The sequence below is a fragment of the Lissotriton helveticus genome, chromosome 5_1 (genome assembly GCF_964261635.1).
Source record: "Lissotriton helveticus chromosome 5_1, aLisHel1.1, whole genome shotgun sequence".
NCBI lineage: Eukaryota > Metazoa > Chordata > Amphibia > Caudata > Salamandridae > Lissotriton > Lissotriton helveticus.
In genome coordinates, this window is record NC_136065.1 from 1,676,274,063 (window position 1) to 1,676,289,435 (window position 15,373).

Below are 15,373 nucleotides of genomic sequence, written 5' to 3' on the forward strand. Positions count from 1 at the left end.
TACTAGATGCTGGTTTCCATCTGACAGTGCACCAAGGCCTGCCAATCAGACCTCAGTGCCAAAGCACTTTCCGTAAAACAAGGTGATGTCTAATTGTGACCCAATTGGCATGGACTTTAGTACCCCTGTAGGTCCCTATAAATGGTACCCCTAGGGCATGGGTACTAAAGACGGTCCCTAAGGGCAGCAGCATATATTATGTCCCCCTAAGCGACTCACACACAAATTACGCACAGACAGCCATTGCAGGCTGCATGACATGGTGCAAACTATGATTGAAAACAGGACATGGCACAACCCTGTGTGTCACTGCCTAAGACACTGCAAGGGCTATATGTAAGTTACCCCTGCAGCAGACCTTGGAGCCCTGTGGGAGGGTGCATTAAAGCATGAGAGGACATATCTGTCTGAGCAGATATGCCCTAGTATTTTCTATTTCCGTTGCTAGATATTACAAGTGAACAGGGAAGCCTTCTTAAGGTATGTACTAGACACCGCTCAAAACAGGTTACCCAGCTATATAATAGGCTTCACTGAAACCTATGATGTTTGGTATCAAACTCCTCATATTAATAAACCCGCACTGATTCCAGTTTTAGAGTTATTAATACATGCACCCAGAGGGCACCTTAGAAGTACCCTCTGGGGACATGTACTAATCCTGTGTGCTGGCTGACAAGTCTTGTTCAGCCTGCTACCACAGACAAGTTTCTGACCCCTAGGAGGTGAGATCAGCACTCTCAGTGGTCAGAAACAATACCTACTCTGCAGGAGGTATTTACAACTATTCATGCATGAAAGCTGGTAAATCAGCATTTCGAGGCCAGAGACTTCAAAGCCTCTGCCTACTTTAATATGCGAGCCTGGCTTCCCCCAGTCCTGGAGGATGCCATCCTCTGTCCTGAGGCCCATTTGGCAATAGGACTGGAGGGAAATTAGATAGTCAGGAAGGAGTGTTACACTCACAGGCTAGTCTCACCCCTAGGATGGGCTAACTGAAGTAAACACGAAAGAAAGAATTCCACCATCTTGCATGTGGTGAAATTATGACCTCTGAGACAGTGTTATGCCCGCTCCTTGCAGGAAGTGGTCTTATAGGGGATGTTGTAGCCCAGAGGAAAGTAGCCCATTGGCTACAATATTATATTCCCCATGAAGCCCCTACATTTAGTATTTAGGTGTCCCCTGATGCCAGGAAAGCATCACATCAAGACCTCGACTGCTGTGAACCAAGAAAGAAAGAAGAAGGGCCAAGAGAGAGAACTGAATCCATGCACCAAAGATTGGCACCAAACCCAGCCAGGCTGACTGCCATCGACAATCGATGGGATCAACTTTGTAAAGAGCTTGACATCCTCCTCAAACACCGGGAGGACTGCCAAGAACTTCAACAACTGTGAAAGATCTTCCTTGGATTAGAGGATCTACTCCCCTACATTTGCAGACACGTAGACTGACAGCCAGAGGCTCTGACCAGCGCAACCCCGCCAGACTAAGCACCTACACACACGAGCCCTAGTTCACAGGAACCAATAGTGTGCCTGAGGTCCGGAGACCTTCAAGACCTGAGCTCCTTTTGTGTTCAACCAGACTTGCCCGCCAGTCCCTGCCTACAGTCTCTTCCTCAGAAGACCGAAAACAACAAGAGCCTCTGACAGTTCAACTCCACTGGACAAAGCGCTTATGCAGATGTGTCCTACAACTCAAGTTCACATGAGCCGAGTGTGTGCCGGAGGTCCAGGGGCACTCAAGACCTGAGCCCCTCTTTGGATTCAACCGGACCAGCCTCCTAGTCCCCGCCTGTAGCCTCTTCTGCAGGAGACCAAAAACCACGAGATCCTCTGACAGCATGATCATATTCCTGAACCCATTTTGACTCCCTCTCAGGGAAAGTAATTAGAAATTAACTGCTTTTAGTTTTACTTGCAGACACCTGCACCGCCAACTTTAAGGTGAGGAATGCGGAGATACAAACACATGATCACCGGGCCAGGGCAGTGCCATTGTGAAATTTGGTAGTAGAACGGATGGCCAGAGAGAGGTTTGGTCTATGCCCCCAATATATTATCCGTAAGTGCCTTGGTAAATGGTAAAGGGGACTCAATGGATGTCTGCAATGACTGAAGCACTTTCAGAAGTACATTGGTCTTAACCTCCCAGGTAGGGAGCTGAAGGTGAAGGAGTTCGGCCGCCCTATGGATACGGATTACCATGGCATAAGAAGCACTCTCCTTGGTGACAGGGCTAGGAGGTGAGATTAGCCCGGACTCAGGGGAGGTATCAAGGCCATTAGCCTCCTACAGGTTAGTTGTCTTACACAGTCTCCTTGTGATAAGGTTGGCCAATCTCATCACCCACATTGTAATCATTATCTGAATAGGTCCTGAAAGAACAACTTACTTACCTTCGGTAATGCCTTATCAGGCAGAATCACCATCTAGCCACAGATTCCTTACCTTAGAATTATCCCCAGGCATCAGACTGGATCCACAATTTGGTTTGAGCAGTACCCCGGTGCCGGTAGGTAGCGTAGTTCGGCTCTGCATGGTATTGTCATCCTCGCCGGAAGTGACGTAAGTGGTGCTTATATAGGTGCCACCCTAGCGCGCTAATGTCAGTTTCTTTTCATGACTTTCCAACCAGGAGAGTGGATCCATGAAGAATACTGACACAAATGTGTAAATTTAGGACCCTGAAAGGGGAAAGTTCTGTCCCTAAAAACAAGTTTTCAGCTCGGGGAGGGTGAGTCGGAAGGAATCTGCAACTAGATAAAGTCCCTACCAGATAAGGCGTTACCGAAGGTAAGTAATTTGATCATCAGATAGAGCTTCTAGCTGCAGATTCCTTACCTCAGAATAGATACCCATCCAAACCTTCTGGGAGTTGCTGCTTGGCCAATGCGTAGCAGATTTTAATGCAGAGCATGATCCATCGAGAGATGGTCAGTTTATGCCTGGCCTTCCCCTTTTGGCGTCGACATGCCCCACAAAGAGTTGATCGTCTACCTGAAAAGTTTTTTTCTGCAGTCAAGTTAGAACGACAACATTCTTTTTGGGTACAACTGGTGAAGTCTCTCACCTTCCTTAGGGGTGTGAGGTTGGGCGTAAAAGGTAAGCCAAGTGATGGTTTGGCCTACATGGAGCGGGGTGACTACCTTTCAGTAAGAAGGATGCATGAGTCAGGAGCACCAGTTTGTCAGGGAAAAACGAAATGTAGGGAGGCTCAGAGGATAGTGTCTGTAACTGACTGATCCACTGGGCAGATCAGCATCAGGCAGAAAGAAAGGAAATGGAGAGCAAACTACCTATTAGAGGACAAGGAAATTTACTGTCTAGCAAGGAAACAATATCAAAAAACGCTTTTAAAACATAAAACCGACTTCTTTTCTGCAAAAATCTTAAACTCCTCGAATAAATCTAAGCAGATCTTTGAAATTATAAATGACCTTTGCAACGATGATAGGACAACTCTTCCTATCACCCCGACTCAAAAACTGTGTGACACACTGAATGATTTCTTTCAGGATAAAATCATCAATATTAAACAAAATATCACCAGCTCTCCTATTTTAAGTCCATTAGATGACATATTCCTCAACCCCCAAGCACTGGTTAACATCCCTCCTATTGACCTAAAAACTCTTTCGGAACTTATGGTCCGGGTGAAATCGGGTTCCCCCGATGACATCTGCCCCCCTCATATTTTTAAAGAAATAGGACTTGCTATCCCGCAAAGCATCCTCTTTTTATTAAATGATTCACTTGCCCAGGGTAAAGTACCCAGCAGTTTTAAACAAGCCCTGTTGATTCCTCTGATAAAAAAAACGGGTTTGGACCCACACGACCCTGCCAATTACAGGCCAATTTCTTTGCTGCCCTACCTGTCCAAAATTTTGGAGGCCCATGTATCCAACTGTGTCTCGAGTTTTATTGAATCCACTGATTATTTAGAACCGAATCAGGCAGGCTTCCGTCCAGGCCACTCTACCGAGACAGTGATATTAGCGGTCCAGAATACCTTGAGATCTAACGCAGACAGAGAGGTCCATCAGGCTCTGGTGCTCCTTGATTTGTCGGCTGCGTTCGACACGGTTGACCACACCATTCTTGTCAACCGTGTCGAGCAAGCCGGCATCAGGGGCACGGCTCTGAGCTGGCTAGAGTCTTTCATTTCAGAACGGACTCAGTCAGTCAGACTAGGGTCATTTACAGCTCCAAAAATTGTTTCCACCTGTGGTGTCCCTCAGGGATCATCTCTTTCCCCACTCCTTTTTAATTTATATTTACGTCCTCTACTGTACTCCCTGAAAAACCATAAAGTCACAATCTTCAATTACGCAGATGACCTGCAATTGGTCTTTGCACTAGACTCCTCTAATGCTGTGGCAGACTTTCAGGACACCATGTCTCATATCCAGAAATGGATGAACTTAAATTATCTCAAACTCAACCCGGGCAAGACGGAATTAATCCTGCCCGGGAAGAGTGAAATTAGTTGGGGTCCCCATTTCTGGCCACCTAACATGGGTATTCCACCGATTAAGTCCCACACAGTTAAAAGTTTAGGGGTGACCCTCAGTGAGGATCTCTCACTAAAAAATCATATAGGGACGGTAGTTTCAACGTGTTTCTTTCAAATGAGAAAGATAAAGAAAATATCTCAATTTTTAACTCACTCAGCCTTGATTCAGGCAATTGCTGCTTTAATTTTATCACGGATTGATTTCTCCAATAGCCTGTATCTTGGCCTTCCAGTAGGGCAGTTGAAGAGACTGCAATATGTCCAAAATCAGGCAGCCAGGCTTATTTTTAAACAACCTAAATGGCAATCCATTAGATCAGGGTTGGAAAAACTCCACTGGCTACCAGTGGCTCAAAGAGCTAGTTTTAAAGCAGGCTGCATCATTTTTAAAGCCTTGCAGGGCAAAGGTCCGAAATTTATTCGTAATTTAGTTTGCAAATACATCCCTCCACGAAACCTTCGATCCGCTCAACAAGAGCTACTGATGATCCCAGCATACAGGAAAAAGCGTCAGGGCGGCAGTAGCTTCCACTATCTCGCTTCTTCCCTATGGAACTCTGTGCTGTTAACCCTGAAACAGAGTGGGGATCTTCTTGACTTTAGGCAGGCATTTAAAACTCTGCTCTTTAGACAAGCTTATTGCAACTAAACTAGGATTTGATTTACTCCTGCTTAAGTACCCAAAGCTGTGTTGTGTTCTAAAGATTCAATAGCGCCATGAAGCCTGCGGGCGTACGAGCGCTCTATAAATAAATAAATAAAATAAAAAAGATTAAAAGCAGTCTTGATGGTGAGTAGCTGAAGAGGACAAGAATTAAGCACCTCAAAGGGAATGCACATCAAGAAATTAAGAACCTGGTTATGGTCCCATTGAGACATAACAAGCTGGTGGAAACATATGCTGCAGAACTTAAAGGATCCTATTTATGAGGGGGGTTTGAAAAGAGAGGGCTGATCTGGCAGCCGCAGAAAAGCGGCAATGACCAGATAGATAACACTTCAAGGTGCCCAAAGCAGAGCCCTGCTGGGCCAGGGATAACTTAAACAAAATAACCTGAGAAAGGGGATCAGATAGAGGATCAACCTGTTTCTTAGAGCACATGCCACAAATGTATTCCAAAAACTGACATATACCATTTCGGTGGAGGGACACCGACCTGCTAAGATAACATTACAGACATTGGGCGGAAGATCGAACTTGTCAACTGCCGTCGCTCAATCTCCATGCCTGGAGGTGTAGGATTGATAATTTTGGATGAAGAACCCTCCGTGTTGCTGTGACAGAAGATCCTCCCGAAGGGGCAGCCTGGTCAGAGGACTGAGGGCCATCCTCAACAGCACTAGATACCAAACTCTCCTAGGCCAATCTGGAGCCACAAGGATGTCTTGGCCTCTGTGTTTACTAATCTTCTGTATGTAGCAATGTAGGATATTTATGGCACAGATACCTCCACTTTTTGCCTGGCGTCAGTGTGTTTTGACTGTAGGTCACTGGGATCCTGCTAACCAGGTGCTCTCTCCTCTAAATTTGCTGGTAAGTACTTTATAAACCCCACAATTTGCATACTGGGGTGCCATTTTAAGTCCCTAGGATATGGTACTGAGGTACCCAGTGCATTGGTACACCAGGGGTCTCCTATGGGCTTCAGCATGTAATGTGCCACCCATAGGAGCCCATACAAACTGTGTCTGTAGAGCTTCCATTGCAATCTGCATGACAGGGTGCATGCACCCTTCATTTCAGATATAAGGTTTCACTTATATCCTGGTCACTGCACTTAAAACCTATATATAACCCCTATACATAAACCCCCTAAGGTAGGCCCTTCAGTCAAAGGGCAGGGTGCATGGTTGTGAGTGTGTGGGTACCCCCGCAGGACCAAAGGCGGCCCTACAAACCACAGACTCCATTTTCTGGGCTTTGTAAGTCTGGACAACCATTATAAGGTATTTAGTGGACACTGGCAAGTCGAGATGTCTAACTACATAATGGCTGCTCCAAACCTGGTCATGTTTGGTTATCAAACATGTTGGAATCATGCAGCTACACCGATTCCAGTGTTAGTTGCATGATACCATTTACCGGAGGCTCCTTAGAGGTCCCCCAGTACCTACCTGTTTAGCCTTCTAGGGCCCACGCTGATGCCAAACCTAGACAGTGTTCTACCTCCCCCTGCTGATGAGCTTCACTTGGGCAAGGGAAGCTGAACAAAGGATTTCCTGCAAAGGTGTGACCACCTCTACTTTAGAATTAGGTAGGGTGGGGGTGCCTCCAAGCGCCATCAGACTGCATTCAAGGGCACATTTGGTGCCCTCCATGCATAAACCAGTTTTGCCCAGTTCAGGGGCCTCTGGCTCCCGCTCTGGCACAAATTACTCAAAGAACAGGGGAGTGACCACCCCCCTGTCCAGTTCCTCCCTAAGGATGTGCCCAGAGCTCCTCTAGGTGGCCACTTGATCTGCCATTTTGAATCTTGGCCCCTGGGAGCATCTGACTGGCTAGGATAGCTAGGAAGCGTCCTGACCCCCTCTGATACGTAGGTCACCAGAGAAGAGGTCCTTCCCCTTTTTATTGTTACTTAAGAACTCCCCTGAGGATGAGTCCTTAGATGCGCCCCAACAACAACTTCTGGAACCGACTGCCTCTCACTAAAGATTGTTCAAAGACTCTTCTGCTGGTGGACACTAGAGCTCTGCTTTTATTCATGCCAGTAACCACGACAAGACAGCTCGTGGTAGAAAGAATCCTGCTGCATTTTCGTCCCTGTGCTACTCCAAAGATCTGCAACTCCGTGGCCGTGCATCCTCTACGTCACCAAGGACTGCATCCGAGCCTGAAGGAATCTCCCTTGAAGTGAAGGAGTCACTTCCCTGCATTTGCAGGCACCCTGATGTTGATGACTGGTTTGCTGATCCTGTTGTCTCATGGACATCTCCCTGCTCTGCAATACAGGTGGGGGTTTGTTGGTCCTCTGAAGACCTCCCAGTCTTCCCTGCAAGTTGGGAGACTGTAATCCCTCTCCAGCCAATGTAGACCGCCTCCCTTTGCACCGCGTCTGTATGGCATTACCAAGGATTATTGCTGTCCTGCCTGCATCCTCTGCCTCGTGGGCCTTCGTCTCCTGTGACATGCTTGGGCTTCCTATGTCCTGTGCCTGCTGCCAGAGGGTTCTTGAGGGGGATCCCTCAATTCCTGCTGGCACTCCTGCTTGCTAAGGGCTGGACCCAACTTACCCCTGCTGGGTTAGTCCCACAGACCTTGCTGGTCAGCAACCAAGAATTTTCCCGCGAACCATGGTTTCCGTCTGCCAAGGCTTGTTGGTGGTCCTACGGGCCACTGACCTTCCTGCACTCTTCCACTGGCATGGGACAGCTTGTGAAAAGCCCCTGGGCTCCTAGAATGTTGCCTGGTCTCTACAGCTGCTGCTTCCTCTACTCTGTGCTACTCCAAGAACCTTCACCAGGGCTGTTATTGTGCTCCTGTGCTACCTGGTCACCTCCGGGTGGTATGGACTCTGTCCCCTCTCCTTTCAGGTTCTGCTCGTCTGGATTATTCGTCCTGGGTCTACCGGCCTGGTCCACGAGACGCTGAAGCTCCTGAACTTCCATGACCCTCCATTGGCATCACCCCTATGCACCTGGGCTCCCTGGGGCAGGTATCCGTATCTTCTGCGTATCCACAAGTGGGGTGACTCTCCAACCTTCCTTGATCAAAGTGGTTCCTGTGGGATGCTTTGGGAAGGGTGCTAGAACTCTAATTTTCCAACCGTGACTCACCCTGTGTTGTCCTATGGACGTTTGACCTGGTGTAACCACTCTGCACCCAGGCACCTTGGGGTCTCTAGCTACTCTCCTTGGGTGGTTCCTTGCTTCCCCTGGGGTCCTCCAACCTTGGGTACTAGTCCTGTTTGGGTACTCACCTCGCATTCTGCTATTTTAGTATATGGTTTAGCCTCCCGGTTAAGCCCTATATGTTTTTCAATGCTACTTACCTCTTTTCTAAGCTTTCTTGTGTAATTGATATTTCTGAGTAGGTGGTATACCAAGTGAGTGTCTATTGTGTAGTAAGAAATATAAATTATTTTCCTACTCACCTGGTGTGGTTTTGTCTTGTGTGAAAAGCTTACTGAGTGACATAGTGGCACATGCAACTGATTTACACCCCACTGGATAAGCCTTGGCTGCTCTCCACAGCTACCCCTTGAGAGCTTTGGTTTTCAGGGACCTAAACACTATCACTAAGGGTTGGCTGGACTCATTGCACAGTGCTTCACCATTAGTGGACACTATATACTGAGCCAGCCCCTACACTTCAGAACTCTGGGCAGGAATGATACGGGCAGAAAGGAATAGAGGATGCCTGAGCACCACTTGATACAAAAATCTTCTCCAAGAGAGAGCCGCCTTGGATACACCTGCACGTAAACCTGCTGACATTACATTTTCTTGGTGGTGAAAAACACATCTAACCAAGGAACCTCTTACTGCTGAAAGAGACCTTGCAGCACCTCCGGATGGAGACGCCATTCGTGATTCACTATGCATCTGTGGCTGAGTTTGTCTGCACTGGTGTTCAGAGAGCCCGCCAGGTTTTGAACCACCAGGTAAAAGCCCTGACATTCCAGCCATGACAGAGGGTCCAAGACCCCATCCCGCCCTGTTTCTTGCAGTATCACATGGCGGTGGTGTTGACCATGAAGACCTGCACTAGCCTTCCCTTGATGGATGGTAGAAAGGCTTTCAATGCCAGCCGAATTGCCCAAAGCTTCAACAAGTTGATGTGGAGTCTGGATTCCCCTGGAGACCAGAGTCCTCTGATCTCCACCTCTCCCAGTGGCCGACCCAGCCGAGTGACACACGTCACTACTGTCAGATCTGGTTGGGGAAGGGAGAGGGGTCTGCCACTGACCTAATCACAGTTCATTAACCACCACTACAGATCATTTGCAGTTCCCTTCAAGATCTGGATCATGTTGGAGAGATTGCCGTTCTGCTGCACCCACTGGAACTTCAGGTCCCACTGCTGAGCTCACATATGCCAGCAGGTATGTGTCACAAGCAGGATGCAGGTGGTCATGAAGCCCAGCAGCATCCTAGTCAGTCTCATTGAAATGCAGGACAGAGGCTGAAACATCGGTATCATAGCATGAATATCCTGGACTTGCAGTTCAGGAGGATAAGCAGGAAACTGCACTGTGTCTACTACAGCCCCGGTGAAAGGAAGTGTCTGAAAAGGGATGAGGTATGACTTTGGCATGCTTATAGTGAACCGCAGCGAGTGCAGGAGGTCCGCCATAGTCTACAGGTAAGAGACAATGACCTGGGGCAAGCCCCCCTTTAACAGTCAGTCATCTAGATATGGGAAGACTGGCACCCCTGATCTCCGCAGATCTGCAATCACCGACATTACCTTAGTGAACACCTGAGGGGCGCTGCTAAAGCAAAAGGGAAGCACGGTGACTTGAAAATGCTCTTGACTTACCACGAACCACAGGTAACGTTTGTGGGTAAGCAGGAAAGAAATATGGATCTATGCGCCCTGCAAGTCCAATGCTACCATCCGGTCTCCTGGGTCCAGGTTAGACAGGACTTGAGCGAGCGTGAGCATTTTGAATTTCTTCTTTCTGTGGAAGAATTTAAGAGGTCCAGGATATGACAGGTCTAGGATAGAACAAAGGCCTCTGTCCTTATTGGGCGCCATAAAGTAGTGGGAGGAGCAACCCCAACCTACCTCTCCTGCCAACATCCTCTCTATGGATCCCTTGGCCAAGAAAGCCGCTACCTCTTGGTGGAGTAAACATGGTCCTCTGTCAGCCTGTCGCAAGTGGATGGCATGAGTGGAGGTGGTCACAAAGGGGAGGGAGTAGCCCCTTTGGGCAATCTGGAGAACCCAATGGTCGGATGTTATGAACCTGTAGTGGTCCAGGTGATGGCATATCCCGGCCCCACTGGTTGCCTATGATGAGGGGAGGGCGAACACAAGGGGTTTGGAGCCTGCGGCTACCGGGGGAGTGGTGCACATGCCTGACCCACAAGGTCTGTGGGTACTGCGCCCTCTGTCACCTAGGGGCTGGAAAGCCTGGTTGCAGTGGTGGTTGAACCTGGTTGGAGACCTGGTTGGACAAAAGGCAGACTGGGGTTCGCGAGGTGCCACAGAAAGGCCTGAAGGACCTGGTCATAGCTCTGCTATCCTTAAAGCTTTCAGCGATGAGTGCACCTTGTCTCAGAAGAGACGGGAGACATTGAAGTGTATGTCCATAAGCGAAGACTGGTGTGATGCCGTAAGGCCACCGACAAAGTAACTACTCTGACTATCAAGTAGGTTGTGTCCAGCACACATCGGATTGTGAACTTTGGCTGCGTCTCTCCCGTCAGCCATTGCTTGGGAAACTATGGCCTGGGCCTCCAGCAGGACCATAGGCAGAACCTGCACAACCGAATTCCAGAGTGATTGCGAGTGACGGCCCAAAAGGCATGCAGTGTTCACTGATCACAGTGCCAGGCTGGTGAAAGAGAACATTTTCTAGCCCAATGTGTCCAGCGTTTTGTATTCTGTATCCGGAGAAAAGCGGGGAATGTGTCAGGGTTTACTCGGACCACCAAGCCCTCTGGAGTAGGGTGTTGGGTGATGAAAATAGGGTCCCCAAGGGTGGGGCGATGGCGGCGGGCAAAGTAGGGCTTGGACCAGGCCCCAAGCTGGACGGTAGTCTTGACTGCCTTCAAGGGCAGGTTATGGTCCAGGACCTCAGCCACCCTCCTCACCAATATAGCAGATAAGGCTCCAACCTCCATAGCGAGGGTAGGAGGAGAATCAAACCAGTATCTGGGGAGGTGTCCAGTTCAATGGCTTCTGCCAATTTCTCACACCAAGTGTCCTAATTGGGTTCTAGGGACTGGTATTTGTAAGGGTCCAGTGCACCCTCCCAATTTTCCCCAAGTGCCAGCTCATAAGGATAGGGCTTGGGCCTGAAGGGAATGGCTCTAAAAGGTGCAGCAATCGGCATTGGACAACGGCCATCTGGCTCCATATCAGAGTTGGGGATGAAAATTAAGGCGGCACCAGGAGAGTCGACTGTAGGCGGTTCAAGATGTCTTGACCAGCGCTGGTCTGGATCCATCTGTGGATCTACAGGGCCCGACTGGCACCATGGGCAAACTCACTCGTGGAAGACCAAAAGGGCTGGATCAAGTGAAGGAAACAAAGTCTCCATGGTGGTTGGATGTGCCTTCAATCAAGGTCAAACCTACGTCAAGCCAACATCATAGAGGACAGTTGGGGTGTCATCTTCCAACATTGATTATGTCAGTATTGGCATCGATATGCCGGGGACAGCTGCGGGCTGTGGTGCCGGAGGCAGAATAAAGACTAGAGCTGGAGACAGCCCATTATGGTCTAGGAGGGTCAAGCTGGAACATGCAAATCTTCTCAGAACTCTTGATTTGCTCGAGTGATGGATGACCCCGGAAACTCTGGTTGTGCCGTAACATGTTGCAGGATCGGCTCTTAAGTTGAATGACTTTGCTACTGAGATCAAGATGTATGGTGCCACCCCGCACCTCCTCAGGGGAGTGTGAGTGGCGGAATGGTCCGAGCACCATTTAGATTTCTTGTGTTTTTTCTTCGACTTACCCGAAGACTGACCTCTGGAACAACTCCAGCAACTTCTAGATCTCGAACAAGACCAAGACCAAACTTCCAACTTGGACCAGTCTTGTCACGGAGTCTTCCAGTAATTGGTGATGTACAGTTTAACCTTAGGGCTTCAGTTTCATTCATGTACAAAACACTGTCGGCCTTAGAGTAGTGGCTCAACCCCTGGCACCACAAGCAAATTTGGTGAGGATCTGCCCCAGACATTTGTTTGCAACAGCCATTCCAAGCCTAAAACGTGTTGTTTGGGAAGTGACATGTCACTTGCACACTGTAAAACAAAATTCAGATCGAGGTTAAGGTTCTCTAAGAAACCAGATGAAGCTCTGGGTCTACAAAAGAATGGAACTGATCCCAGCACAAATTAACATGCAGTTAATGAAAATAAATGAAATGGGTATGCAAAATCTCTTACAATGCTGGTGGAGAGCTCATCATCAGTGAACTCCTCATTCTCTCGCAGAATGTTCTTGGGGGGCAATTCCTGCAGCATTCCCAGAATCTCAGCTTCTTGTTGAGCCAGTTTCCGCAGTTCAACTATATGACGAGACTGCAAAGGACAAACAGAGCATACATTTAAACAGGTACTCTGAAAGTCAATACTTTGTGGAATTCCATATTCAACCGATGTTTCTACAGGATAGAAAAAATACCTACTTGTAATCAAAGTTCTTCATCATGGACATGTAGGAAAGTGCATCCTCCTGACATGGTCACCCACACTTTTTGCCCTAGTACTGATGCTTTTCGATTGAAAGGGCACTGTCTCCCTGCTAACCAGGCCCGAGTGTCAGTGCATTTTCCATTAAAATAAAACACATGTAAATTGTAACACGACTGGCAAGGACTTAAGCACCCTAGTAAGTCCCTAGTAAATGGTACCCCTGGTACCTACGGCATGGGTAATAAAGAGGGTCCTTAAGGGCTGCAGCACGTATTGTGCCACCCTAAGGGACCCACACCCAAACTGCATGCAGACTGCCATTGCAGGCTGCATGAAATCGTGCAAACCATTTTTTAAAACACAACATGGCACACTCTCTGTGTGCCATGGGCATGCACACTGCATATAATATATATAGTCACCCCTACAGCATGCCTTAAAGCCCTAAGGCAGGGTGAATTATATTGTATGTGAGGACATATATACATGAGCATCCCCTGTGATGTCTGGTTCCACTGCCACAATATTGCAAATGTTCATGAAGCCATCTTAAGTATATGTACTGGCCACTAGTCATTACGAGTTACCCGGCTACATAATGACTTCACTCAAAATAATGATGCTTGGTCTCAAAGAACTCGTCTTGACAAATCCATAGTGATACCAGTATCAGATCTGCCAGGACATGGACTCAGAAGGCGCCTTAGAGGTGCCTCGTGCATCCTACAAGTCTCTTAGTGTGCCGGCTGACTGGTCTCGTCCAGCCTGCTATCACAGATAACCTGCAGGTGAAAGAGCACGCTCTCTGAGATCAGAAGCAGCGCCTGATCCGGTGGAAGGCGTTCACACCTCCTTCAGCGGGTTGACTAGTATTTTAGCATATCATGGCCAGATGCTTTAAAGCCTTTACCAGCTTTGATATGGGATCCTGGCTTTGCCCAGACATTGGGAGATGCCACATCCTGCCCTGAGGCCCATTTGGCACCAGAAAAGGAAGGAAAATTAGCTAGTAAGAAGGTGTGTTCCCTTCCAGGGCAGTCACAACCCTAAGGTGGGTTACCTGAAGTGAACAATGAAAGAAGGGCTCCACCATCTTGCTTTTATTGGACCTAGGAACTCTGGGTCAGGTTTATGCCCCCTCTCCCCAGGAAGTGGCCATAAAGGACTGTGTAGTCACCTCAGGGGCAAGTATCCCATTGGCTACTACCTTACACTGACCTTAATGCCCCTAAATTCCGTATTTAGAAGGCCCCTGACACCAGGTTTGCTTACTGGGAACAAAAGAAGGATCAAAAAGAGCTACAAATGCAAGAACTGTGCACCATCCCCAGATTTGGCCCCAAACCCTTCCTGCTGCTGTCCCGACAATTGCAAAGACTCAACTCGTCCTGCAGCTATGCATCCTCCTAAAGGCTTGGGGGGCTGAAAACACTTTTTCCACCAGTAAGAATCTCCCTTGCAGTGAAGGAGCAACTTCCCTGCAGTCTGCAGCCACTGATCGCACCTGCCCGGTACACTGTTCTGCTGACTACTGGGTCCACCAAGGAAGAAACACCCCAGGAGGACATCATTGTGGCTCCCACAGGTCAGCCTCATCTCCCCAGGGAGTTTTGAGCCGCTAGATCCTCCAGGAGCCCTCCAGCACCAATACCCTGAGCCCTTTCAGCAGACAAGGCTGGTTACATGTCCAGTCCGGTTCCCAACCCTGCCAAGACCGCCCCACCGATGAGGGATGTCAGCATTACCAAGGCCACACCGAGAGTGGCCCTGCTGTCCTATTTGCCCCCCATCACCAGGTCAACAACAAGAAGTGAGAGTCTCCAAAGCAGGCGACCTGCCAGACAAAACACTTCTGCACCCGAGCCCCATTACCCTGAGACATCGCCAACTGATGGTGCCCCTTGCTCCAGAGAACCTCAAGAGCCAAGCCCTCCTTTAGGTTCTGCCGGATTTGTCCCCAAATCCCCACTATCAGCCTTTTTCATTTTACAGGTTTCTCCATTGACTTTAACGGGCAGCATTTGAGGCTACCATCGTGAGCAGCACTTCTGCACCCAGACACACCAGGAGAGGTAAATCCGAACTGCTGGTGTTTCTTTGCACCTTGTACCCTAAGCACTTCTTCCACAGGATAACATTACTATGTTCAAGGCTCATGCCACACATCTGACAGTTGTGATTTTGTACTGTTTTTCCTGTAAAAATCCATAAAATCTTAAGTACTTACCTGATTCAGATGATCTTGGTGTCTAAAATTATATAGAAATATGTGTTATTTCTCTAAATTGGTCTCGAGTTTCTTCTTGAGTGTCTGTCTCATTTATTGGCTCTTTCTGCACAACAAATGCTTAACACTACCCTCTGTTAAAACTAAACTTCTTGAACACAATACCACAAAGAGAGCATTTAGGATTATTAATTTAAGCCCTGTAAACCAATTAAAGTAGTCTGGACTAAGTAAATAGTGTGTCTCATTTTGGTGCACTACATAATAAGCCAGCTTCCTACTTTGGTGGATCAATGGTGGGGTACAAGAC

The 15,373-nt window shown here is 48.2% G+C and overlaps 1 protein-coding gene across 1 annotated transcript in view; it reads right to left on the reverse strand.

The window, feature by feature from the left end:
* The window catches only part of CARMIL3 (capping protein regulator and myosin 1 linker 3), a 1,019,681-nt gene that overhangs the window by 243,334 nt on the left and 760,974 nt on the right, over positions 1-15,373 (reverse strand). Inside the window, exon 29 of the mRNA XM_078644900.1 lies at positions 12,588-12,722. Coding sequence (XP_078501026.1) covers positions 12,588-12,722 — 135 coding nt within the window. The remainder of the gene's footprint in view (positions 1-12,587; positions 12,723-15,373) is intronic.